We start from the raw sequence: 25,800 nt of genomic DNA, 5'->3' as shown, positions 1-25,800 counted from the left end.
ATTTTTTTCATTTACTGACAGCCCCTCACCATGGCCATGAACTAAAGCATAGGTATTACAAATTTAGCAGAGAAGAGCAACATGACAGCAGCCGGCAACGTCGCACCAAGACCACTTACTTCGTCGCATCAAAAAGGTTTATCATGCAAACCGACCAATTAGATCATGGTAGCAGGGGGTGAACACCAGTATGGAAAGCACCAGTTAACCTTGCATTCAGAGCCAGTTGTTGACTCATTGTTGGAACCATGTAGAAATCAGTCAGTAAACTCCCTGACCAATCACCTATTCCATGCTGCACAAAAATACTCTCTATCTCATTCCAGAAACTAGTCATACTGTTAGGATGCAAATGGACTGAACAGAGCTCTGAATTTAAGTCTCAAAAAGATTGATTAACTTCCATAGTAAACACCTTCCCAAAAATTTTTATTAATAAAAAACAATTAAGAGGCATTATCTCAAATCCCAATCAGTTCTGTACACAGTACAGTTCAAAGAGAAGATGACAACCATATCATGATTTCTTCTATGAACCGTGAAGAGTCCTGCTGAATCTATCTAAACAACACATTTAGATGTTTGCAAAGATAAAACTAGAACAGCATATAAGACCAACTGGCCGTTATAGAAACCACATCCATGTTAAATCCAAGCACAACAGTCTCTTAATGAAGTCAGTTCATGGATGAGGTCCTTATAAGACTGGGATTGATTTCTCATGAATGAACTGTTTGAGAAGAGATTTTTCCTCATCAATTTTCTTCTTCTCTGCTGAATCACGAGGCTTTGCTTTCCTCTTCTCTTCCAGAATCCACTTGAAGAGCTGGCGCTGCTCATTTTCTGGGATGGGAGGGAGCACCTTTTTGGGTGTTGAAGGAGGTTCAGCAGATGATTTCTTCTCAGGAACTGGAGCGCCAGTGCTGACTACTGGAGAAGAAGGAACTTCCTCATCCTTATCGGTTGGCTGTCTCGTTGAAGTCCTTGTAAGAACATATACTGCAAGTTACAGTACTGTTTAGTTGGAGAATAACATGTAGTACCATAATCTGAAATAATGGAAACTAATGCCCATTTTTAAACAATTTTGAGCAATAATTAGCTTTCATTAAAAACATCCAACTAAAGATAATTTTCTGTGATGACATAATAATACTTGGTGTATGTCAACTCTTAGATTGATAAATGTTGAGCATGCTGAGAGCTGATAATTCTTGAAAGCTACTTGAAGCTAAACAGAAATAATAGAATAGTAATATTTTATATGTTTGTTTACTCGCCCTGCAGAGATGTTGCATGTCTTATTATATAGCAAATTTTGGTTCAAAGTAAAAGGTGATCCATAATGGTGCTCTTCTAGAGTGAAAACAACTTGAATACATAATACATCCACATATACTCACATAAAATAGCTATAAGCCTATAACTATGTTATCGACAACTTTGCAAGGATCATCTGATATGAGGACAGACATCCATTGAGCTCTTGGCAAAAGTTATGGGAGTAGTCTACCACTGATACTGCATAAGAGAAGCTTCATTTTCACTCTCTTGAAGTTAGGCCAAAAAGGGAAAAAACTTGCATGTTGTATCAAAATGTTAAATGAAGAAATTAGGGTACTTACTTTGTGAACAATAAAAAATAATCATCGAAGCTTGAAAGAATCACTTGCTATCTCAAGCAAACTAATCAGATCTTCTTGCTTGCGAAACATACCAGCATCTAGAAGCACTTCAAATTTCTTCCACAATGCATACCCACAATCATAATCATCCAGTCTTATTCCAATGGGATTGGTATTATGGATCCTCATTTTCCAAGCATTCCTGTTTACAGTCAGCTGTGGTGTTACTTAACCCTCCACAACCCATGCTAACTTCAAAAGACAAGTCTTGGGGACGTGCCCATGCATCTGCCATTCATTGGCACATGCAGATCTGCAGTTAATGATGGCAGCATGCCAAGATTTGTACATGAATCTCAGACTGCCAGTGAATGATGAACAAGCAGCTGTGCCTAAGATACGCGTGAACCTTGAATTAAGATTTGTCCAACTTCCAAGGCATTCTAATCAAATCAGCACCCAAAGAAAAGATAGGCCTTAAAAATGTAGTAATGTACCAAGCGGGCTTGTCATGGTTGATAGGCAGTTTGAGCGCATAACCTATTATAGTTTACCCAACAATTACCTAATTCTCCTAATAATATTTTTCCATTCCATCTTCCCCTTCCTACAAAGTTTACCATGGAACTCCGCTAGGGTATATTTCGTGTTTTAAAAGGCCAAGCGAAGAAGAAACATGAAGGAAAGAACAGAGACACTTAATAGGTATGAAAGAAAACAAAGTAAATTACACAAACATGGATCCACCTATTTAACGATACTAGTTTCACCACCCCCCCCCCCCCCCCCTCTCCTTATGACATATCAATTTGCTTGATGACCATCCCCAAGTAAGCACAAGCCCAAGAAAGACATATGGGTAAATACCAAAACAATTGCATTTACTTCAACGATGGCCCTACAAATAATACAACACTACAGCATCTCTATAAGATGAAAAGAGGCACACATCAAAGTACATTTTATTTCAACTGGACCACCAACCCACAACGAGATGAGAATGCCATTCAGACAGTGAAAGATAAGATGTTACACGTGCTTCTATTCTACCAATATGTTAAACGTGAGACATTTAGATTTTCGATGAAGTGAGGTGTATGGAGTAAGCTTTAAGATGTATAATTTCTTTCCGAAAATCATATGTAAACTAAGAAAAATCATGTGAAAGAGAAACATATAAAGGATATAAATTTTTTATTTACACCTGAATATCCTACTTGGATTTAAATAGCGGCATTCTGACACTCTGTATCTTACATGTGCAGAGATATTAGAACAAATAAATCAAAAGATTCCATGCTTAGTTTCAGTACCATGTGTTACGAAATCCTAGAAAAGCTTGAACTGTGTACAATAGCAGATCTTCCCATGCCAAACTTTTGCACTTCATTCCATGAAAATGGTCATCTTGTATGGATCAATATGTTTGCCTTCTTTTGCTTGTGAAAAATAAGTAAAGACAAATGTCTATGCCTCCAATAAAAGACAGGGAGTAAGGTTAACATGCACGATTTACATAAGTCTCACTCTCCAATTCACACCTCATTTCATATAGATTCTCTCGTGATCCTTAAGGTGATCTCTAGCAGCCACACCTTTCAAAACAATTATTAAGTAGTCATTTTAAACAATCTTGTGATCATCTAAAATCCTCCATATTCAATAGCAAGCTTTAGGTGCTTATTTGGATGCCATAAAACACATTATACCGAATTCCAAAACCAAGAATATTGCTGTGCACCCAGGTCCAAAAACAAAAACTCCAAGAAGATAGCCTTAAAATTTTATAGTTTAGTGTTAGGTTTACACAGCTAGCATCTGAAAAATATCAAGAGATGACAGACATACATCAAGAATTTTCATCCCAAAGTGGAGAAATATACAGTGTGCTTGATCCAATTATCAATTTCCCAAAACTTTCCAATGCAAGACAAGTAGCCATAAGTGATATCTTTTTAGCAACCTATCACACAGTCATCACCTTAAAAGTTTATCACAAACACTTCCGATGAATCTGAGTTGCCACTGGCAGATTAACATACATGCTCCACAAATGCTGAACCTCGAGATCATCTTCAATTTTTGCAGTTCGATCAAGTTAGTTCTACGCTCTGATTGACGCTGCTTGATTTTAAAATTGCAGTTTCTCAAAAGTCAAGCAAAACCCTTGCGTTTGTTTCCAACACGACTTGCTTATAGAAACGAGCAAGTCATCAAAGTAATGTGTCATATAAGAAATCAAAAAAATCTCTTCCCGCTTAGTCTGATATCCAAAACCAATAACAAACCCAAACAAATAGCTGAAGCATCAGAGTTTGATAAACGATCAAGTCACACAGAGAATGATTGAGTTCCCATCCAGAAAATAGTAAGAAAAAGAAAAAATATTTCTTCTCCTGACAAGATCCAAACAGAGGAGAAGGGGGGGGGAAGGAGAGAAATTAGGGATACCTAACTCTAGGGATTAAAGCTCCCCATTTCGCATCAATCACATCACAAATTCTAGCCAAAAAAGGAAAACGAAAAAACATATCACAAACACATCGAACGCACTCGACACCTTGAAACCGCTCTCCATCTAATAGAAAAAAAGAGAAAGATGAAGAAAATGGATGAAGGTTAAAAGGGTAAAGAAGGAGAGATGGAAAGAGGAAGGCAGATAATGCGACTGACCTCCGATGCCGAGATTGGCGGCGAGGAGGAGCGGCACGATGCGACGAAGGAAGCCCTTCTTCGCCGCATATGGAGGCGGAGGAGTCGAGGCAGCACTAGAAGAAGACATGAACGACGAGGAGGAGGCAAGGAGACTCGGACAGGGGAGTAGGAGGCCCGCTTCGACTTCCTTCGCTGCAGCGAAGAGATCCAAGATCTATCAAGCTTCTTTTTCTCGCCTCAGAGAGACACGTCTGCCGGCCGTCGCGGTTGGGGCGGCCATCGGGGTTTTCCTTTAAGCAGCCAAACGTATTCTTATATACATATACACATACATACATACATACATACATTGCTAAATTTATTAAATAAATTATTTTTTTAGGAAAGTTATAGGTCTAATAAGGATTCCCACGTGTGGCCCCACATTAAAACTCACGTATCAAGGTCCGCCTGATTAATTTAAGAGTTGTTTAGGGATGTATAAACAATTGAACCTTAATTAGCAGCAAGAAATCTCTGAATTTTTGGGCAACATGAAATCTTGGGACTGGTACAAAGTTGAACCATGGTAACAAAAATGAGGCTGCAGATTGTGACCTCCTTTGTGGCCGATCATTTGGAAGGCTTGTGGGTTGAAAAAAAAGTGCTGCTCAGAGTACTTCGATATTTATTATATTTTTAATTTTTTAGATATATTTATATTAGATGTGTATGATTCATCTACTGTAGGGAAAAGAAAATTATGACCTTACCGGCATCATAACTATTATAAGGGTTGTTATAAAGGTTTCGGCCAACCTGTTATGCTATTGAGGTAAGTAAGGTAAAAAAAATATGGCAATCATAATTATTCATAATTTTCTGTTATTTCCGGTTATAGTGGACCGTTATAATATAGGTAACGGCCGTTATAATGGGACAAATGTATTATTAAAAACATGCAGCCAATTTTGGGACCTCGAAACAGTTTAATCTAAAGTCTGCAGCCGATTTCGTGTTTGCACTCGCAATTCAAGGAGCGGTTAGTAATAAAACGTATAGGCAAGGATTTCCAACAAGTTTTTCAAACATTTTTCCGATTTAGCCGGAGAAAGAAATAGATTCTCCAATCTCAATATATGGTGGTCTTAAGTTTTGTATACCGTTTCCGTTCTTCTGTTTTGCTTTCTTTGATTTCTTCAGAGGCGCGCTGGTGCAGTTTAGTACTCGGGTTCCTTTAGAAGTGCCGAAGTTTTTAAGAAGGGGGAAAACAGAAAATATTTTAGAAAAAGCAATAAAAAAAGAGGGAGAAAAAATAGGTTTTTGGAATTCAAACAAATCTTAAAAGATTCGGGAGTTTTCTGGTAAAACATCCTCATTTTTTTTTCCTCTTGTAGTTCGCAGACTTAATCTGCACACAAGGTTGCTGGTTGGATGCTCCACTCTGAAATATATTTGAGACACCAAAGTGAAGATTTAGATTAGTTTATATAGAATTTGCAGAGTCAATGTCACCTTATGACCACTGCAAAACCCTCGCATCAACTTGTTAATGTAGTCTGTAAAACTTATACGTTAATAATTTAACAGACGATTGATGTTCCTAAGTTGAATGCTGGCTCACCAGTGATCCATGGCTGAGAATGGCTGGTCCTACAGTTCTGAAGATTTTCCTGTAATTTTCTTTTGCTTGTAGGGAATCCAAGAAGGAGAATTGTAGATGCAGTCCCACGCTTTAATTACCAACAGTAAAAAGCTGAATTTCTCATAAATTCATTAAACATCAGATGCTACTCAGAACCAACATCAGTAAGCAAAAAAAACAAATGAATTGCTAACTTCTGGCACGGTAGTAGTCACATTTCAAACATCCGCACTTCCTGCTACAGTACAGGTAGCTTGGTTTCCATCTAGGATGGAAGGAGAAAGAGCAAGCAATTCCTCTACCGCAACATTCCATTTTTCATGTATACCTCGCAACAAATTGACCATCTATATCTGTTGATTTTGCAACAGATCTCTAGAAAGAGATGAGATGTGAATTCATTTTGCACAGATGCTTCACAAATATCTTAAGTTCAGAAGAATAATAGAACGTTTAGGATATCATTTAAAATAAGCTGCATGCAGAAAAGGAGGAGAACGGAATGTCGGCAGCTGCAGGAGTGCAGAAGCGAACACTCGCAAGATCTTATATATACAGTTTAAGGATGATGAGAAGAAGCTTTCTGTTCTATTGAAACTAAGTAAGAGAAATTTGCTGTGGTGTGACAGGGCTATGCCGTAGCAGCTGCAGCTTCTTCAGCCATCTGTGATGCGGGAAGAAGGGTGCAGATGAGGTTGCGGTCGCCATACACATTGTCCACACGTCCTGAAGAATTAACGATAACCAAAAGCATTAGCTCTGTTATCACTTCAACCATGGAGGAATTGGTCTTTATGTTCAGAATATAAAGTGGTGGAGTCCAGTACCTGTAGTTGGCCAGAACTTAGAACCTCGGAGCCATGAAGCTGGGAATGCTGCATATTCCCTGGAGTAGGGTTTTGTCCATGTGTCACCCATAAGCATGGATGGTGGATGAGGAGCACCCTGCATATTTGATTCTCTTATATTCTCCAAATAACAATGCAAATAACAACATTTTTTGGTGCAAGGAACTACAGGAGCTCCTGAATTGATCTTGTTATGCATGCTTGGATTTTGTTTTTTCAGTAAAATCCATATAGCAACGAGGAAAACATTATTGGAAAAGAAACTAAAACATGTTATTTTGAAAGAAGAAATGCATTAGTGCAGTTAGCTAGGAGAATTCTAAGCAAGTGCGCTGATGCTACCACAAGTCTTTACCTTCATGACATTGTTATTGATATCAGCTTTACCACTCTCGATCTCAGCAATTTCTTCCCTAATAGAGATGAGAGCATCACAAAACCTGTCTAGTTCTGCCTGCAAGAGCAATTAAATTTGCTTTAAATATAAAATACGTTGAAGAAGAGGGGAAACTAATGAACGAGAATAGTCTCGCAACAGTACTTTGCTTTCACTTTCAGTGGGTTCGATCATAAGTGTGCCTGGCACTGGCCAAGACATTGTGGGTCCATGGAATCCATAATCCATAAGACGCTTGGCAACATCTTCTGGCTCTATACCAGCAGTTGCCTGCAGCAAAATCAAATCCCAGCGAAACTCATTATCAAGAAAAATAGGAGGATGTAGGTGAACAACCATGAAACAGTTTGGTCAAAAGAACCTTAAAACCCCTTAAGTCGACAATGAACTCATGGGCAACAGTTCCATTTACTCCACAGAAAAGAATAGGGTAATGCTTCTGCAACATGAAGTTAAATATAAAGGATCAATTAATCAGAGCAACTATCAGCAGGTAGGCTATGACTGTAAGCTGAAAGTACCTATTGACATCAAAGCATGCAGAGAGTAAATGGACATGAGAAGGAAGAATTAAGATACCTCTAGACGCTTAGCCATATAGTTTGCATTCAAGATTGCAATCTTTGATGCATCAGTTAGTCCCTTAGAACCCATCATAGCTACGTACGTATATGATATGGGCAAAATAAGTGCAGAACCCCAAGGTGCAGCAGAAATAGTACCAAGCGGCTGAGCCTTTTCAGGTAGCGGTATTCCACCAGTTGGCACCTGATATCACAAACGGTAGCTGTGTTAAATATATTGAAGGTGTAAATGATAATCACTTTTCAACAAGATATCAAATTGACAGAACCAGTGACCTCAAAATCACATAATATGCATTTCCTATTATGCGATGAGACGAAATTATATGCACATGAAAGAAGAATATTATCATTTATAACTGATACAGTTAATGGTCTTGAAATTGTCACGTACTTTGTAACTCTACCTCAGGAATGTGCCATAAGATCAAAAGAAAATGTAGTTCCAGTAGAAACATAGCTATAGTTGTAACAAAAATCATCTAGTGTAACAACTGAAGTGGTTGTGTCTCTAAGTGTGTGTGAAACCACCAGATGCTAGTTATAACAAAAATCATCATTGGTATCAACTGAAGTAGTATAATTAAGGCACATCAGAATGTCAATAATCAATATTTAAATTGACCAGTAAAAAGGATTGCAAAAATAAAGATACTCAATGCCACAAAGAATGCAGCAATCAGGAAAGTGATGATCGAAACCAACAGACACATCTATAGTGATAAACATTGATATGAATGAAAAAAAAATATAACATAGAAAAAATTGATCATAATAAGAAAGGAAAGAAAAAGGATCATAAAAAGAATGCAAATCAATGTGACAAATCCTAATATCACAGAAGGGAGCAACATTATTAGCATAATGAAGCATATGGCACGTAAAACAGAATCGGATAAAGGTACAAGGAAACATAAATTTAGAAAACAGAAAAAAGTTAGCAGACAAGAAACAAGCATACCGATGTAAAATCAAAGTACATAAACATATAGGTGGGAGAATTCATCAACAATTATAGTTATGATTATGAGCTACACTAAACCAATCTAGATAATGAGTAAAGTGGAATTCAATGCATTGCTCGCTAATTACATTCTCCATTTAAACGCAAATATGCTAGCAGGAAAAAATTAATAATGTCTATAGCACAAACTTCTCAAAGAATTTGATTCAAGATATTGCAAGGTGTGTTCATTAGAGGGATAATGCGTACAAGAAAATATATCAGAATATAAAAGTTTTTGGTCACAAAGAGAGATATATGTTAACAAATTTGGCATGTGTTGTGATGATAATGTAAGTTTTACAACTTCCAAATATGAGTCAACTGAAACTATCTTACCACAGGATGTGATGGTAAATATGGGGCCAAGTGTTTCTTCACACCAATAGGACCCATTCCAGGACCACCTCCACCATGTGGGATGCAAAATGTCTTGTGGAGGTTAAGATGGCAAACATCTGCTCCAATCCAGCCAGGGCTTGTTAATCCAACCTGTAAACAAGATAAAAAACTTTTTAATAGAAAACAGGAGAAACTTTCTAAATATACCCTACAAAAGAGGGAGGGGGCAAGGCAAGCTCTTTCCCTAACCATTTGGGGATACAATAATACAACAATACCATATGATGAACCCAACAGGTATTCTAGATTGTCGCATGCATGCATGCAAGTTTAATAGGTAGAGTGACCTGGGAATATTACTATCATTTCCCCCTAATAACCAATTATTGCTATTGTTGATTAGTAACCACTAATCCAACAATTACACACATGTAAATGTAATATACGTAGTAGCATGTACACGTCTATTATAAGTTTCATTTAAACAAGAAGAGAAAACTAACCTGTGCATTCATATTAGCTCCATCCATGTAGACTTGCCCACCATTGTCATGAATAATTTTGCAAATCTCACCAATGCCTTCTTCATAGACTCCATGAGTTGAAGGATAGGTGACCTGAGGAAGTGTCAGTTAATCAATATCATAAAAGTGCCAGTGGCTGTTAAAAATTTTATAGCATGAGCTTTCAACCGTTCCAAGTGAGCATTCATCAATGTAATCCAACATCATTTTAACCTATGGAAACAAGATTGAACCGCTAAAGATAATTAAAATGTTCTAGGCAGCTGGCGGTCTTATGTAGGACATGTATGCATGGTAGTTAAAATTGAGTACGAATCCATTACTGAATCATCAAATATTATGCAAAAGTGTTCATTATGCATCAAAATGTTCGCACCGCTATCTTTGCAGCATAAAGGCCATGAGCATAAAGATTTCATCAATATAAATAAAATAATTTTTAAAGAAGAGAAACTATTTCCTTATAAATTGTAAATGGAAAAGATGCAGCATCCATACCATTAAAGCAGCCAAATTGTCTTTATGTGCTTCGGCAGCTTTTCTCAGTTCCTCAATGTTAATGTTACCCTTGGAATCAGTTCCAACAGCTACTATTTTCATTCCACACATAGCTGCACTTGCAGGATTCGTCCCATGAGCTGAGACTGGTATGATGCAGACATTCCGATGGCTATCACCTCTTGCCTATAGTTTGTTACCAACAAATATATAAGTACCATAAACAGATGATGATCTAAAAGCTCTACATCTTCAAAGATGAACAACTGAATTAGTGGGCAATTTGATGATCTAAATGTTCAGATAATCTACCATATGGTAAGCACGAATAACCATGAGCCCTGCATATTCTCCAGCAGCACCAGCATTTGGTTGCAAAGAGAAGGAATCAAATCCCGTGATTGTGCACAAGAGTTCGCCCAAATCTTCGAACATTTCCTTTTAATCGGAAAATTAAAATTCTGTCAATTCATATTTCCCACAGATTATGAGGAATTTAACATGGTGTGCATTAAGCATTGTGAGAAAAACTGCATTACCTGATAACCCCCAGCTTGCTCGGAAGGGGCAAATGGGTGAATATCTGCAAAATTGGGCCAAGTCACAGGCATCATTTCCATTGTAGCATTCAGCTTCATGGTGCAAGACCCAAGAGGAATCATGCTGTGGCATAGCGAAAGATCTTTTGCTTGTAACTTATGGATGTACCGAAGCAGCTCGTGCTCCGTGTGGTACCTGGAAGGCAGAGAAAGCAACTATAATGGTTCTTGAGAGTTGGGATACACTGTGACGGCTAGATAGGGGAAAGGCTCATACGAATTGAAAATTGGGTGCGTCAGATATGGGCTATCTCTAACAAGTCCACTTGGAATTGCCGGCTGAACCTCGGGTGCAAGAGATGCAGCAGTAAAGTTTACCTGAGAATTTGAACAAGCATAAGCTCTTTTTCCGATATTCAGAGAATACAAGTTTCATCTTAGACATTAGTAAGCTGTTAGGCAAAAACTACGCACAGGCTTGCCGCAAGCAAACACTTTAAACAGCTTGTCCACATCCTCCAGCGTTGCAGTCTCATCAAAAGACACAGTTATCTGTAGTACCAGAAAACTACAATAAGACCAGTATCCACTTCAAGGAAGAATCAAACATACATCTCAAACGAGCTGACTCCTCTCCTGCAATTAAAGAGGAAATGGATAGAATCACATACCGTGTTTGCATCCACAAGGCGCAGGTTCATTTCATTTCTGTAAGCCTCTTCTAGAATTGCCTTTGCTTCAGAGCATGTAACCTTCACAGTATCAAAGAAGGGAAGCTTCTGGACTTCCACGGTTCCAAGTTTCTTCAGTCCATGCGCAAAAGTAGCAGCAAGACCATGAACCCGATCAGCTATCGCTTTCAGGCCTTCAGGCCCATGGTACATCGCATACATTGCAGCCATATTTGCAAGCAACGCCTAAAAATCCAAATTTTCCAATACAATTCTCTATCAGCAATCCGTCCAATCAAGGAATCAAAAGCTTTGATATCAGCTAGGGAAATCAGCAAACAGATTCCAGACCTGGGCAGTGCAGATGTTGCTGGTGGCCTTGTCCCTCCGGATGTGCTGCTCCCTGGTCTGCATCGCCATCCGGAGCGCTGGCTTCCCGGTGGCATCGACACTGACTCCGATGATCCTCCCCGGCATCATCCTCTTGTACTCCTGCGACGAGGCCAGGAACGCCGCATGGGGGCCGCCATAACCCATGGGCACCCCGAACCTCTGCGCCGACCCGACAACGATATCGGCTCCCAGCTCGCCCGGCGGCTTCAGCATCGTCAGCGCCAGCAAATCCGTCGCCATCACGACCTTCACCCCGCTAGCGTGCGCCTTCTTGACGAAATCCCCGTAGTCCAGTATCTCGCCTTCCGTCCCGGGGTACTGAATCAGGACACCGCAGACATCGTTCAAGAGGTAATCCAAGTCTTTGAGGCCGGCGACGACGACCTTGAGGCCGAACCCGTCTGCCCGGGTCTTGCAGACCTCGATGGTCTGGGGGTGGCAGTTGGAGGCGATGAGAAAGGTCTTCCTTCTGCCTTTCTGGATGTTGTTGCACATGGCCATGGCTTCGGCGGCGGCGGTGCCCTCGTCGAGGAGGGAGGCGTTGGACATGGGGAGGGCGGTGAGGTCGGCGATCATGGTCTGGAAGTTGAGGAGAGACTCGAGGCGGCCCTGGGCGATCTCGGCCTGGTAGGGCGTGTACTGGGTGTACCACCCGGGGTTCTCCATGATGTTCCGAAGGATGACGGCCGGGACGAAGGTGTTGTAGTAGCCCATGCCGATGAAGGACTTGAAGACCCTGTTCATGGAGGCGAGGCGCTTCATGTGGGCGAGCATCTGGGACTCGGTGAGGCCGGCGTCGAACTTGGGAAGGGCCATGGGTGGGATGCGGATGGACTTGGGGACGGTAGCGTCGATGAGGGCGTCGAGGGAGGGGAAGCCGCAGAGCTCGGCCATGCGGACCTGGTCATCCGGGGAGGCCGAGTTGTGGCGCCGGGGGAAGGTGTCGCTGGGGCGCATCGACTCCACCGAGATCGACCGGGACTGCCAGCCAGCATTGCGGAAGGGGGGGTAGTCAGCAGCGGGAGGGCGGCGGACGGCGGGGTTCGCCGGAAAGACGGACGGCGCGAGGGAGGATAGGTGGCGGGAGGCGCTGGGGGCGGGCGTCTGGGGTGGCTTGGATTGGTACATCACACGGCGGAGGATCGCCCGGCTAGCTAGTCTTCGAGCTCGCTCCATTGGTCAAACACTGATAAGAGAGAGAGAGAGATGGAGAGAGAAGGAGAGACCTCTCTTTCTATCTATATCTCTTTGTTTTGTATTTATGGCGTCCAGGAGGCGGAGGAAGAGGGTGAGCTACAGGGGGGACCGAGCTCCACCTCGGCCTCCTCCGACTCCGGCGTCTATGGGTTCGTGTAAGACTAAATTTGGGGTACTTGGTCTATATATAAAACTTTATCTGAATGACATTAAAAATATTTTGGTGGCTAAGTTTTTCTTAGATCCACTGGAGGGGGTGGGTGGGTGGGTGGGTGAGGTGGGGGCACGATTTCTTAAAGCTGACGTGGAGGGAGCCATGGCCTTCTGCCCCCAATCCCCATGATATATTATATATCTGAGAATGGGAGGTGCAGCATTGCAGGAGGAGAGGATGAAGTCTGGATGGAGGAGGATCTTCGCCTGAATTCTGTCCTGTTTTTTTTTTTCCCTTTTCCTTTTATACGCAAGAATATGTGAGACAGAAATAAAACGAAGTGGAGGAAGAGAAGAGAGGAAAATAAGGGAGTGGTTGATGGGATTTGGGAAGGAAGAGAGCATGGTTGGCGGGGAGGGAAGTCACAGGCGGGTTATCGTTATCTTGGACCTCAGAAAAATAGGGACAAGGGGGGAGAAATATATGTGATATAATATGGGGTGGACGAAATCCTTGGGAACGAACAAATGAATGGAGGGGGAGTCAAAATACAAATGCTGAGGGGTTAGATTTCCACCCACCTACCGCCGCCTGTCGAAAAGAATCTATGGGAATCTGTGGAGTTTCGACGCTCGGAATATCTATTCATCTCCAACCACCACCACTTTTTAAATGGAAAGATACGGAAAGCAAGTGGGACGGTGGTTGGCAGTACAGTTTATTAGAGCTGGATTTCTTAACTTGCTTAGTGCATCGGCACCAACCACCTTGGGACTGAGCTTTTTCTGGATGACTATACCGAACCATGGGGCCGTGCATATATATATATATATATATATACTCGGTACCTTGTCCCATTATAACAACGCAAGTGAATCATTTGTGACCCAAACGAGGGCACAGGAAGTTCTGGTTGGGCCTGGCAATTCCTGCAATTCCAATAGAATACGGCAAGGTAGAGAATAAAAACAACTGTACGGCAAATCTAAATGGAAACGAGGAGATTCACGTAGTCTAAAATAGCTCTATAATGACAACAGAGTCTAATAAAATCTTTGAGAAGCCCGTTTCTTGATGAGAAGGGCATGTGGCTTCCTCGTCTGCAATGATGTGATGCTCCAGGTAACCAGGAACAAATTTGTAAGACGGGAACTCCAAATACTTTTTTTTCTTAATTTACAAAAAAAGAATTCTGAGGCAGGGTTTAAGAATTTATCGTTTCCAAGGAGTTAAAAAGAAAACATCAGTCCTTAACAATTCTTCATGAAGCCTCCCTAATGCACCTACTGACAAGCCGATTGAGCCTACCACATACCATGCAGCAATTGCCTGAGTTTTACGGGAGTCAAATGGCTACAGTCTAATGTGACTTGAAATATGTAAGAATCCGTACGGACGTGTGTTTAGTTCCACATCGATTATTCGATGGGTAGATCTTGGGTACTTATACAGGATCAAGAAACCCAAATATTACCTTCCGGCTAGCTATTTTGGGTAAAGTCTTGGGTTGTTACAAATGGTATTAGAACGGATCCGGCTCATAATCTATGTGGACTAGGAAACACTGCAGCACGGATCCATTGAGGCTGACCACGGGCCAATCGTGGTGTTTATGATTAGATTTGAATAGATATGAACCCTTAGCTTGACGAGGACGTCAGGACTTGAATAGAGGGAGTATGTGAGAATCTGTACGGGCATGTGTTTAGTCCCACATCGGTTATTTGCTGGATAGATCTTGGGTACTTATACAGGATCAAGAAATACAAATAATACCTTCCGGCTAGCCATTTTGGGTGAGGTCCTGGGTTGTTACAAAATGTTACTCATAAACATGGCAATTTCTTGCAGCCACGTTAAGGGGCATTGGATGAGCAATGTATTCGAATTGTTGCATTATTAGTTAGAAATTCAAGATATAGATATTTGGCCTGCATCGATTCATACTCAGCAAACATATTTAAATTCTCTTTTTTATCCTACCACAAAAGTCGAAGAGGGTGAAGATGGATCTGTTTATCAAAGGCCAGCTTATGTTTTCGTGCATGAAGGACGACCTACCGGTTGTTTAATTTAGAGGTTCAACTTATCAAAACTAGGAGAGACCATTTCATGTGTAAATCAAAAGACACATCCTCACTTTTAAGGGATGTATTTAAAGTTTCACATGTTTACATCTGTTTCAGCTAGCTTACCGACCTAACTCTTTTATTGTGTGCGAGATTCCATTTGTCCACCTAATTCCATTATTTTGATTGATAGGCATGAGCCCATCAACAAGAATGGTTGTTTAGATGCGGCTACGATGATGTGCAAGGATAAAATATTTCGTGTGTATTGTAGTTGCAATCTTGATCATGGGAACATGCTATTATTAGACTTGCGAAAGAAATAATGGAGATGATGGTCCCCTTTCCTTCCTCTTGTCCTTGTTGAGACCCTTGAAAAACAGCACTAAAGTTTAAAAAATTAAAGAAATAAGAAACAAGCTCTGCTAGGGAGCATGGCTAGATAAGGAGACATAGGATAAAATAAGTTGAAGCAACTAAATTTATTAAGTAAAGATCCTTCAATATAGCATTGGAGATTTTATTTATTTTTCTTAGAAAAAAGGTATTGAGATTTATAAGGAAACAATATTCTATATTTGATAGCACTAGTTATAATGATCATGCAAATCACTGTGCCTCATTTATTGAATATTCAAGACTAATTGCCAACTAATTTTCGACAACAAAAATACTATAGAGAAATTAAAATATAAAAAAAAAATATTCTCATTTTATTGCGGTATTAGGACAAACTGCACATATCTCATGGGTCTGTACCTCGATTTTTGTGAGGCCTGCATCAGGGCTCTTGTGCTCACTTTCGGTCCGGATACAAATTAGAAGAGAGAAATTGGGATCTATTGTGAATATTTCTAGAATTAAGATAAAAATTTTGTAGAAATTGCACCTGTGGGTTAACCTAGCTTGTATCCTGCATGGATCTATCCAAATCTAATCCAGATTCTAATCTCTACGCCGCAGAAAGAAAACTTCGAGAAGTCATTGCTATCCTGCGACGGAAGCAGCCTTCTTTTTGATTCCTTTTGGGTCCGCCGATACCACCGTCGCCATCCTCCATCACAAATAAACTCTCCCTCTAATAACTCTTATAATTCTTTTCGCACCCACTTTTCGACACCCATTACCAGACCACATTCATGGAAGGCTTCATCCCTCCGTTGTCTCCTCCCCCAATCTTATGCCCCTTCGTCCACATTCAGGGAAAGAGTAACAACAAACCGAGGAGTCTCCGCGTTCTCTTCTCCGGATCCGAAGAAGGGGACGGTCGCAGATGGGGGGAGAAGGGCCTGAAGGCGAGGCTATTGGAATGCTTCCCCGCGGCCCCTGGGCACCGGCCCCGCTCGCGGTGGAACCCCTTCCGGCTCCTCCGCTTCCCCACCGCCGTCTCCTTCCTTCTCGTCTCCCTCCTCGCCGCGGGCCTCGTTGGGATCGCCTACTTCTCGCTCTTAGTCTCCTCCTTCCGCCGCCACGATCCGGTTCTCGCTCTCCCCCATCGAACTGGTAGGGTCTTGTTCCAATTCCGAGCTGTTTGTATGGTTTATATCATGGATCGAATGGTTATTAATATGATTTCTTTTGAGGTAGCAGGAGAGCAGGAGCAATGGAAACAGTTCGGCGTGGCCGGTTGCGAATCCGGTTCTTACTTGTGCGTCCGCCTCTAATGCGGGTTATCCGAACAATTTTGTCGCCGACCCATTCCTCCATATTCAGGTTGGTGTTGGCGATATTCTTCGCTTTGTTCATCTCTTATCGATTGAAAGCGATGGTTTTGATTTCTTTCGCATTCAAGTTGTTGAAGAGATTTCTTTGTTTTTTTTTTTGTTTGGTGGGGAGGAGATGTGGAGGCTGGCTTTGGCCATTTCATATGGATGCTTTAAAAATCTTAGTTTATTTCAACTAGGAAGGTTTGGAATCTAGAAATGTGGCGTGGAAATGTCATTGATGCTTTTCGAGTGGGTTGGAATGGTCTATTGGAAATTTAGTTGAGTTTACTGAGATTAATTATCTCCTTCAACTTGCAGCGGTGTTGAGTTTGCGCTATGATATAGCATGCGAATCAAAGGCTTTGAGGTTTCTTTTAGTATACGAGGCTAAATTACATGTAAGAAGTAGACTTGATGTGAAGACTCGTGCGGGCGTGTGTTTAGTCTCATATAGGTTATTCGTTGGATAAATCTTGGATACTTATGCAGGATCAAGAAATCCAAAAATACCTTCCGGCTAGCTGCCGAACATGGACCGATCATGGTGCTTGCGATTAAATTTGAATGGAATTGAACCTTTAGCCTAACGAGGACGTCGGGGCTTAAATGGAGGGAGTATTTCAACACAGCTATATGCCTATATGTAGCCTTTCTTCAATGGAAAACATCATGTTGGAGTCTGCAACTATTTAGTTGTGACTAGTGAGGCAGCATGTTGTGAACACTGTCTAAATTTGTAGGTGAAAAGTTGTTTGGTAGCTTGAAGAATGGAATGAATGATGCAAACTAGGCTAGTAAATAATTCTGTATTAAAAGTCTCAGGTTGTTGACATTTGGCTAGTTTATCATGACTTCTTATGCACACTGTTAACACTCAGGCTGAATTTAAATGCTTATTCGCATCCTAATCACATGAGTGGCATGCATTAGTCCAATATGTGCTCTTAGGGTACATGTGGGGTGTTTCCTTTTTATATTCTTTCCTAGTCACTCATAATACTGCTTTTTTGGTATCATGAACAGCAGCGCGACTTCCTTATGGTATACCTTGCGGTAAGCTATAACATATGCAAGCATACAACATGTTCAATGTGTTTGAACTTTGTCTTCTCATTCGATGATTCAATATTCCTGATCTGTTACTTCTCTTGTTTTTATTTTCATTGCTTAATTATTTCAGGCCTCCATCCCATTGCTTGTATATTTGAAACCTTGAAAATTTCATTTGCATATTATGGTATGGCTATGAAGTTCTGAAGAGTTTCTTTAGGCCGATCTTGTTTTCCCTGCTAAACTCATGCACACTCTGCTCTGAATGGTCTTTTTGTAGTAAATTGTACATATGTAACATTAAAAATTTGTCAATCAACTTGTCGATATTGCATGACTGCATTCTCATTTGATATAATGCATTTTCTTCAGGACAATATTCTCTACCTCTTCTTTGAGACAAAAAGTACTTGTATGATGCAAGGTGATATTGGTGTTGCAAGGAGTGGTGATCAAGGGGCGTCAGCTATGACCGCCAAGTAAGCGGAAGAAGCCAATCCGATTAGTGATTAGCTTTATTATATTGATGGGGAGAGTAGCTAACACATTTTCAGGATACGGTATTCTTTTGCTTTTATATTTCTTTCAGATCTATATGATGCCTGAGGGCAGTAAAAAGGGGGAGCTGCGGCTTTATCGAGCAAGTAGGTTTCCACTTGAGTGGACATTGGAGAAGGTGCTTATAAGGAAGCCACTAGTCGATGCTTCACTGTTCCAGTATGGGGAATATTACTGGCTCTTTGCTTCAGATTTTAGCCAGTCTAGCACTGAGAAGAATAGGGAGCTCGAAATATGGTACAGTAGCTCACTGTTTGGTTCCTGAAAACAGCATAGAAGAAACCCTATATACAGAGATGACAGAAGCTTGGGAGCTAGAAATGCAGGAAGACCTTTTATATATGAAGGATCTCCCTATCGCCTGGCCCAGGACTTTAGTGGCACCTATGGCCAAAGGATCAGTACTTACAAAGTTGAAAAGCTAAGCAAGGAAGGGTTCAGGGAGGTCCCTGTAAAGCTTGGGATCAGAGTCAAAGAAAGGTCGAAATGCTTGGAATGGTATCAGGTACCATCACTTAGACGCACAGCAGCTTCCATCAGGTGACTGGATTGCGGTAATGGATGGAGATCGTGTTCCTTCAGGTCATACAACATGGCTTTTTCTCCCTGGTTGCACATTTGTCCTGCTACTCTTTTTACAGGTCATGCTGATAGGCTTTTTAGTTGGTGCTATGAACTGCATTGTTCCTCCAAGCTGTTGCATGGCCTTAAGTAGGAGAAACGAGCCATATTGGTTTTGGACCCGACCCCAGTTCTACCTGAAAATATGAAAACATTGTACAGGCATGAAGAGATACGATCATTCTTTCAGAGGGAGAGCAAATACTAAAACATGCTCTGGCGAGCTGGTTCTCTGCCTTCTTGCTTTTGTAGGTGGGGTTTTGGTCTGCATGGCTGTGCATTTTCTGTTTAGGGGGAATGGTGCTGAAGAGGCATACATGTACCGGGGACAATATTCACAGTTTACGATGCTTACGATGACTTATGAAGCCCGACTTTGGAATTGAAACTATACATCAAACACCATTCTCGATGTGCATCTGTGAGGGAGATTGTCAGTGTGGAACAAGGGCAACCCTCCAAGCCCAGATGAGTTTGATTCTGCTGTCCCTGTGAGAATACGCGTGGAAGAGCTCAATTCTCTCAACAATCGATTCAAGGTTGATCCACTGATCAGGACTAGAGCTGTTCTTGAACTAGATGATGACATAATGATGACTTGTAATGACATAGAGAAGGAATTGTGGGCTTTTATCCACGAATGGTAGATGGCAGCCCTTTGAAATACAGAAACGAGAAATTTGCTCGTGAGAAGAATGGTTACAATGTTATTCTGACCGGTGCTGCCTTCATGGACAGTGAATATGCTTTCAAGAAATACTGGAGTGAAGAAGGAAGAGATTTTGTGGACAAGTCCCTCAATTGCGAAGAACTGCTGTTGAATTTTTTATATGCAAATGCAAGCTCGAAGAGGACTGTGGAGTATGTTCATCCAGCCTGGGCCATAGACACTTCCAAGCTGTCGACTGCTGCTATAAGCCGAAACACCCAAATGCACTACGAGATCGGGACAGATTGCTCGTCGAAATTCTCCAAGATGTACGGCCCCCCCAACAGAAATGGGAGTTCTCTAGTAGGAAAAATGGCTGGGATGTATAGGCTAATGTACCGAGGGCAGAAAATAGGGGAACAGAGCGAAGATATATATATATATATATATTGGTACATCGGCTATTCACACTAATCTCACGTGAGCACTGTCATATGAGTGCAGAAAAAGAATACACTCCAGAGATAAGGGGAGTCCAGAGAATCTCTCCGGAGTGGTGAGTACAAAGAAGACGATCCAATCCGCAGCTTTGTTTGCCTCTCGGTAGACATGCACAACTTGAAAGGCATCACATTTCTCTAAGAGCCTCCGGATGTCGACTAAAAGCAGATGATTTGCCTCCACGTCCCCTCCTGTAGAATCCACTCAATAATTTTCACTGAATCTTCCTCTAGGATGATGCTCCCAGCTTCAAGCATCTGCATTGCATAGGAGATTTCTTTCCACGCTGCTCTAAGTTCTGCTTCGGAAACACATTACCTCAAAAGTATGTCGTCCCCCTATAGCTATCAATCTGGAGTAGTGGTCTCTGATCACAAATGCAATACTTGTACAGTCGCCGCCATTTGGTAGACTACCATCAAAATTCACATTCAGATAGTTAGGAGGTGGGGGCTCCCAAGAAGTAAGAACATACTCAGGTGTTGAAGCAGCAGAGATGAAGCTCTAGATGTCCCTGACCAACTTAGATGAAACAACCATAATAGCTTCGGTGACTTCCGTGGCCTGGCAGATAGCTCTGTCCGCCCTAGCCTGCAGGGGAGCCCGTCTGTCCTCGAAGATCCTGTCATTTCTATTCAGCCAAATATGATAAGCTAGATAGGCATCCACAATACTCCAGCCAGCAGTACTTGGTGACCTCATGGCATTAATAATCAGAAGTAGATCACCGTAGAATTTATGGACCTCGGTAGGGGAAAGGAGGCCCTCCTCTAGATTTGTGTGGCTCGTGGGCACTATAGCAGGACGTGACTAACCATCTCCACCACTTCTAGGTAGTCCATACATGTCGGGGAAATTCCAGTCTTCCTCCTTGCAAGCACGCTCCTGGTTGGTAAGTAGTTCTAGGCCGCCTTCGAGAAGAATGGAATTCTCATGTTTGGTTGGTCATAGCAATAGTTGCGTTAAGAGCCCATGACATTAAGCGCGGCCGTCCGTAAATCGTAATATACCTCACGTGGATGGCGCGGGCAATGCACGCCACGTTGCGTATACGTCTACGGAGAGGGGAAGAGAAAAGTATCAACGCAACTTGTGGCGCTGAGGCTTTTGCGTCGCTTCGATTAGCTTGTGCGGTTGACCGACCCAGAAACCCTGTCCGCCACGCCAGCCGTCAGCACTCCTAAGCCCTCACAGTCCGTCCACATTGCAGACGCGACGAGCCCTCTGCCTCCCATTCCATCAAGCCCGCCTCGCGCGACCAGGAGGAGGGTTTCACCAACATCCTTGGTTCTCTCACAGCGAAGGGTGTTATAAATATAAGTATCATTTCCCTCCACCCTTCATCCCAAGACCCGATCCCGTCCAGTATTATTCTTCTAAAATGGCCAGCGTTTTTCTCCCCTCCTCCCTCCTCCTCCCTCGTTCTCGCACCCCTCTTCTTTCCTCGGTCCCAAACTCCTCGGTACTAAACCCATCGCAGAAGCTTGATGCCGGCGCTGCGGCCGTCCCCCGCCTTCCCAAGCGGTCGGCTTACTTCAAGGTATGCCCCTCTGTTACTTGAATCCTCTCTCCCTCTCTCTCTCGAAAAGTGTGTGTGTGTGTGTGTGTGTGTGTATAGAGAGAGAGAGAGAGAGAGAGTTATCAAACAATATAAATGGTGCGGTTATGACTGATGATAACTTATAATAAAAGTTCATAAGCGTTGTGAGAATTTCAAGATTCTGTGCATGTGGTCTCAATTTTGCATGCTGTAGTCAACAGAGCCTTGATATGGATGTGTTGTTTCAGGTAAATGCATTTGTTGCTGAAACTAAGCGACCAAACTGGTGGGAAAGAAATGCAGTACCAAATATGATCGACATTCACTCGATGCAGGAGTTTGCGCATGAATTAAGCCAAGCTAGTGATAGGCTTGTCGTTGTTGACTTTTATGGCACTTGGTGTGCTTCTTGTCGAGCCCTCTTCCCGAAGGTGCTCTCAAATTACAACTCGAAATATAAATGGATTGTTGTTGTCGAGCTTTTTTCAAATATCGGATACTTTGCTGTCTGAATATTCGTGCATGGTTTTGTTTATCGGAACACAAGTACCATAAAAATAAAACCTGTCTCTTTAAAGTAGCAATATGCCCTTTATCTCATGGGTTTACATCTGAAAATCCTTTATCTATTACACTTTATTAACTAGTCATGCTTATAATTAGGCATTCATGTGCCAAAACAGGGAGATGAAGAGCTTTAAATACAGTTCTATCTATGTAAAGAGTATTAAGTATGGCCTCCTAAATCAGACATATTTTATCATACATCCACCATTGTACCATTTGGTCTGCTTATAGTGTGTTCTTTGCGGAGGAAGGGAGAAGCATGTTTCTTCACTCCAAAATAGTTGAGAAACACACGAGTATGACACCAGACCATTCGGTTGGTAATCATGTTTGCACCTTACACGTTTGAAGGTGAAGCAAGAAGGACACTTGCATGCCACAAAGAATCCGTTTTCTGTTCTTCCATAAGCTGTTTAAGAAAGTAGGTTTACCACATAAGTCACTGACACTGAGCATAAAATTAATTTTAATTTCCACTGTTTTTTTTTGTCAAATACATCACTGTTCTCTCTGAGAGGTTGATTCATGCATCACGGTAGGAGGTAAATGCAGTTATAATGTCTTAAAACTAACCTTCAGTTTTCTTTTCCAAAAAAGTTCTATCGAGCTTTCAGCGAAAGGTTGTAATCTTTCTTTGATGTTCATTTTTGTTTTTATCTTGAGTTCGTGTTCCTGCATTTGATTTTAGATATATCGTTTGCTTTCATTTAACTCTGTACTTTCAACTTATATTTCCCTTTTCTTTATCTTCCAAATGATGTTTCAGCTTTGCAAAATAGCTGGAGAAAATCCTGATATACTATTCATAAAGGTGAATTTTGATGAAAATAAGACAATGTGCAAACAACTAAATATTAAAGTGCTTCCGTATTTCCATTTCTACCGTGGTGCTGATGGGCAGTTGGAATCTTTTTCATGCAGCTTATCAAAGGTAAACAAATCTTTTCTTCATGTTTGTGGTTTTTCCTCTTATGGTTCCAAAAATTCTAGTCATCTCTGAATCAATGAACTGCAAAATTGCTTTATACTTGCCCACTTGAATAAACTATTTTAGTATTTTACAGGTATTAACGTAGTAAATTTTGTCAATTTGATAAATGATAAAACATGAATCTTTTCCTTATAGCAGGAGGATGGGACTAATCTTAAGATTTGTTTCATGTGCATTTTAAGGAGCTTGTTTTCTATTGCTTGAATAGCATGCACAAAACCTGTTTGGCTACTCTCTTTTTTTTTTTTTTTGGGGGGGGGGGGGGGGGGGGGGCGGGGGGGGGGGGGGGGGTGGTTAACCTGTTTGGCTACTTTGCTTAGTTATGATGCTGTCTTATTTAATCTTTAGAGTATTTTTTTTTTCTCTTTACTATCTTGGAATAATTTAAGCATATTAGTAGCTAGTGGTCAATGCAAGTACTTTTAATTATTCTTCCATGGTTATCTTGAGATGATATTACTAAAAATGTAATGATATTCAGGTACATGAGTATCAATTTGTGTAGAGAAGAGTATTTGATGATCACTTTTCTGCCTTTTGTTCTATCAATTCATGCAGCCAAAAAAAAAAATTACTGAGGTTGTTATCAATAACATGTAGCTCAAAAGTGTAGAGAAGAGTATTTGATGATCACTTTTCTGCCTTTTGTTCTATCAATTCATGCAGCCAAAAAAAAAAATTACTGAGGTTGTTATCAATAACATGTAGCTCAAAATACTAATAAGAGAAGATAGCTTTCTGCTTGTGAAGTTCTTTGATCTGTGAATATTAAAGATTGATTATTATTATTTGCACGTTTGAAATTCAGGAACTGTAAATACTGAATTTTCAGTAGGAGCAATAGTGAGCAAGTGTTACCTTTACAAATATCTCAGATGAATCTAATCTAGAAGGATGGATCATCTTGAATAAGCAGGCATACTATACTACCTCCATGCTTTGTACCCACCCCAAAAAACAATAAGTTTCACACAATTGAGACCTTGGTTGACCTCCCAATGGAAGATCTATATGAGAAATGGCTGTGCATCCCTAATTAGGTGTTTTATTTTCTTTGTAGTCTATCATACTAAAGCTACCTTGAAATTAGACTGTTTGGCTGAGTGTCTTCTATGAACTTCTTCAGTTTCAGAAAATAAAGGATGCCATTGCAAAGCACAACACTGCTCGTTGTAGCATGGGTCCAGCTATTGGTGTGGGGCATCTCAACATCCAAACCCGATCCCCAGAGGAAAAGCCAGCAGAAGCTAGTTCAAGATAGTTATATCTTTCTGATCATTCTCTTCGCCTCTGAAGGAGTTCAAATTTTGCATCCTAGGTCTAGTGCTTCAGATTGATTTATCTATTGAATGTAAAACAGCCAATTTTAGCATCATTCTTTTCCTACTCATTGTAGTACAGATTTTTTTCTTTGCGAAGTAATACAGAAAAACAGAGTTTTACTCTACTAGCATCTCTCTCTCTCTCAATCAATCAACTGTTCTGGTACTTTGTATGCTTTGTTTGGAGGCTGCTCACTTCTGGTTTTGGATGGATGGTCTAGTGAACAGACACGGGGTTGTATGCTTGAGGGTCATGGCACAGAGATTATGTGAACTCCTTGGTTCTTATGCCCTTGGCGACAGCAGTTCAACTTATAATACAATTGGAATACACTTGAGAGCACAGTGTTAAAACGTTCTTGTGGTCGGTTTGACTTTTTATCAGCCTCCAGGATATCAAGATATTCTTTGCAACCACCCAAGTGTTTGATAAAGTTCTAAATTTCAGCTGGTCCTTCAATTTGCCCTACAGATTGCAGACTGAAAAAAAGATTTGGGAGGAAATCTTTGGAGATCGTTTGGTTCGTGGGAAGCATTTTTCCTCCTAGGAAGAAGATTCCTGGGAAGAAGATTCCTAGGAAGAGAATACTTGCGAATGTACTTTTGGCATGTTTGGTTAAACATGGAAAAGTGACAGATTTTCAGAGTGCTTATGTTTGGTTGACTATCCACTTTTCTGAAAAAGTTATGGGTAATTCCTATCATACTCTTAATAAAAATTAGATCTTTAATGACTCTTTAATGTTGAAGGGCCTTTTTGGAAAAAAATAAAAATGAAGTAATTTCCGCCTCATAGGAAAGTAACTTTTCCATGAAATGTGGTAATCATATTTTCATGGAAATACAACTTTCCATCTCTCTTCTTTGAAAACTCCAACCAAACAAGAGGCATCTCATTACTTTTTCATTGACCACAGTTTTCTCCCTTCTTTTTCTGCAAACCAAACGAGCCCTTGATGTCCGATCCATGTTCACTGGGCTTTAGATTATTGGTGGAAACTTCAATGCCACTTACAATGCTTATGAGAGGCATGATAATCCTCAAGCACTCTCGAGACCCTTCACCTTTATTTCCTTCATTAGATCCCTGCAAGTTATTGATTTATCATTTAAAGGCCATGATTATGCATAGAGTAATCAAAGAGACAGTTCTATAATAGCTAAACTTATAT

The 25,800-nt window shown here is 41.0% G+C and overlaps 3 protein-coding genes and 1 pseudogene across 3 annotated transcripts; 2 read left to right on the top strand and 2 right to left on the bottom strand.

Moving 5' to 3' along the window:
- Positions 1-395: 395 nt before the first annotated feature.
- LOC103720228 lies at positions 396-4,584 on the bottom strand. Its single transcript, XM_008809837.4, has 2 exons — positions 4,299-4,584; positions 396-999 (listed from the first exon to the last, which is right to left on the bottom strand). Exons 1-2 carry the CDS (start codon positions 4,405-4,407, stop codon positions 698-700), a joined length of 411 nt encoding a protein of 136 aa, XP_008808059.2. The 5' UTR covers positions 4,408-4,584; the 3' UTR covers positions 396-697.
- A 1,694-nt stretch (positions 4,585-6,278) lies between these two features.
- LOC103720219 (glycine dehydrogenase (decarboxylating), mitochondrial-like) lies at positions 6,279-13,069 on the bottom strand. Its single transcript, XM_008809828.4, has 15 exons — positions 11,662-13,069; positions 11,311-11,556; positions 11,114-11,191; positions 10,917-11,017; positions 10,640-10,835; positions 10,413-10,538; positions 10,101-10,286; positions 9,582-9,695; positions 9,076-9,228; positions 7,729-7,917; positions 7,511-7,588; positions 7,294-7,419; positions 7,108-7,206; positions 6,732-6,849; positions 6,279-6,630 (listed from the first exon to the last, which is right to left on the bottom strand). Exons 1-15 carry the CDS (start codon positions 12,877-12,879, stop codon positions 6,536-6,538), a joined length of 3,123 nt encoding a protein of 1,040 aa, XP_008808050.2. The 5' UTR covers positions 12,880-13,069; the 3' UTR covers positions 6,279-6,535.
- Positions 13,070-15,781: 2,712 nt separating this feature from the next.
- LOC103721528 lies at positions 15,782-20,096 on the top strand (annotated as a pseudogene).
- Positions 20,097-20,459: 363 nt separating this feature from the next.
- LOC108511768 (thioredoxin-like 2, chloroplastic) lies at positions 20,460-24,753 on the top strand. The gene is made up of 4 exons (XM_039131258.1): positions 20,460-21,748; positions 21,997-22,179; positions 23,082-23,246; positions 24,433-24,753. Exons 1-4 carry the CDS (start codon positions 21,590-21,592, stop codon positions 24,565-24,567), a joined length of 642 nt encoding a protein of 213 aa, XP_038987186.1. The 5' UTR covers positions 20,460-21,589; the 3' UTR covers positions 24,568-24,753.
- The last annotated feature ends 1,047 nt before the right edge of the window (positions 24,754-25,800 follow it).

Source organism: Phoenix dactylifera, chromosome 11 (assembly GCF_009389715.1).
Source record: "Phoenix dactylifera cultivar Barhee BC4 chromosome 11, palm_55x_up_171113_PBpolish2nd_filt_p, whole genome shotgun sequence".
In the NCBI taxonomy this organism is placed as follows: domain Eukaryota; kingdom Viridiplantae; phylum Streptophyta; class Magnoliopsida; order Arecales; family Arecaceae; genus Phoenix; species Phoenix dactylifera.
The sequence above is the reverse complement of the archived record's forward strand: the minus strand, read 5'-3'. Positions and strand labels throughout refer to the sequence as shown.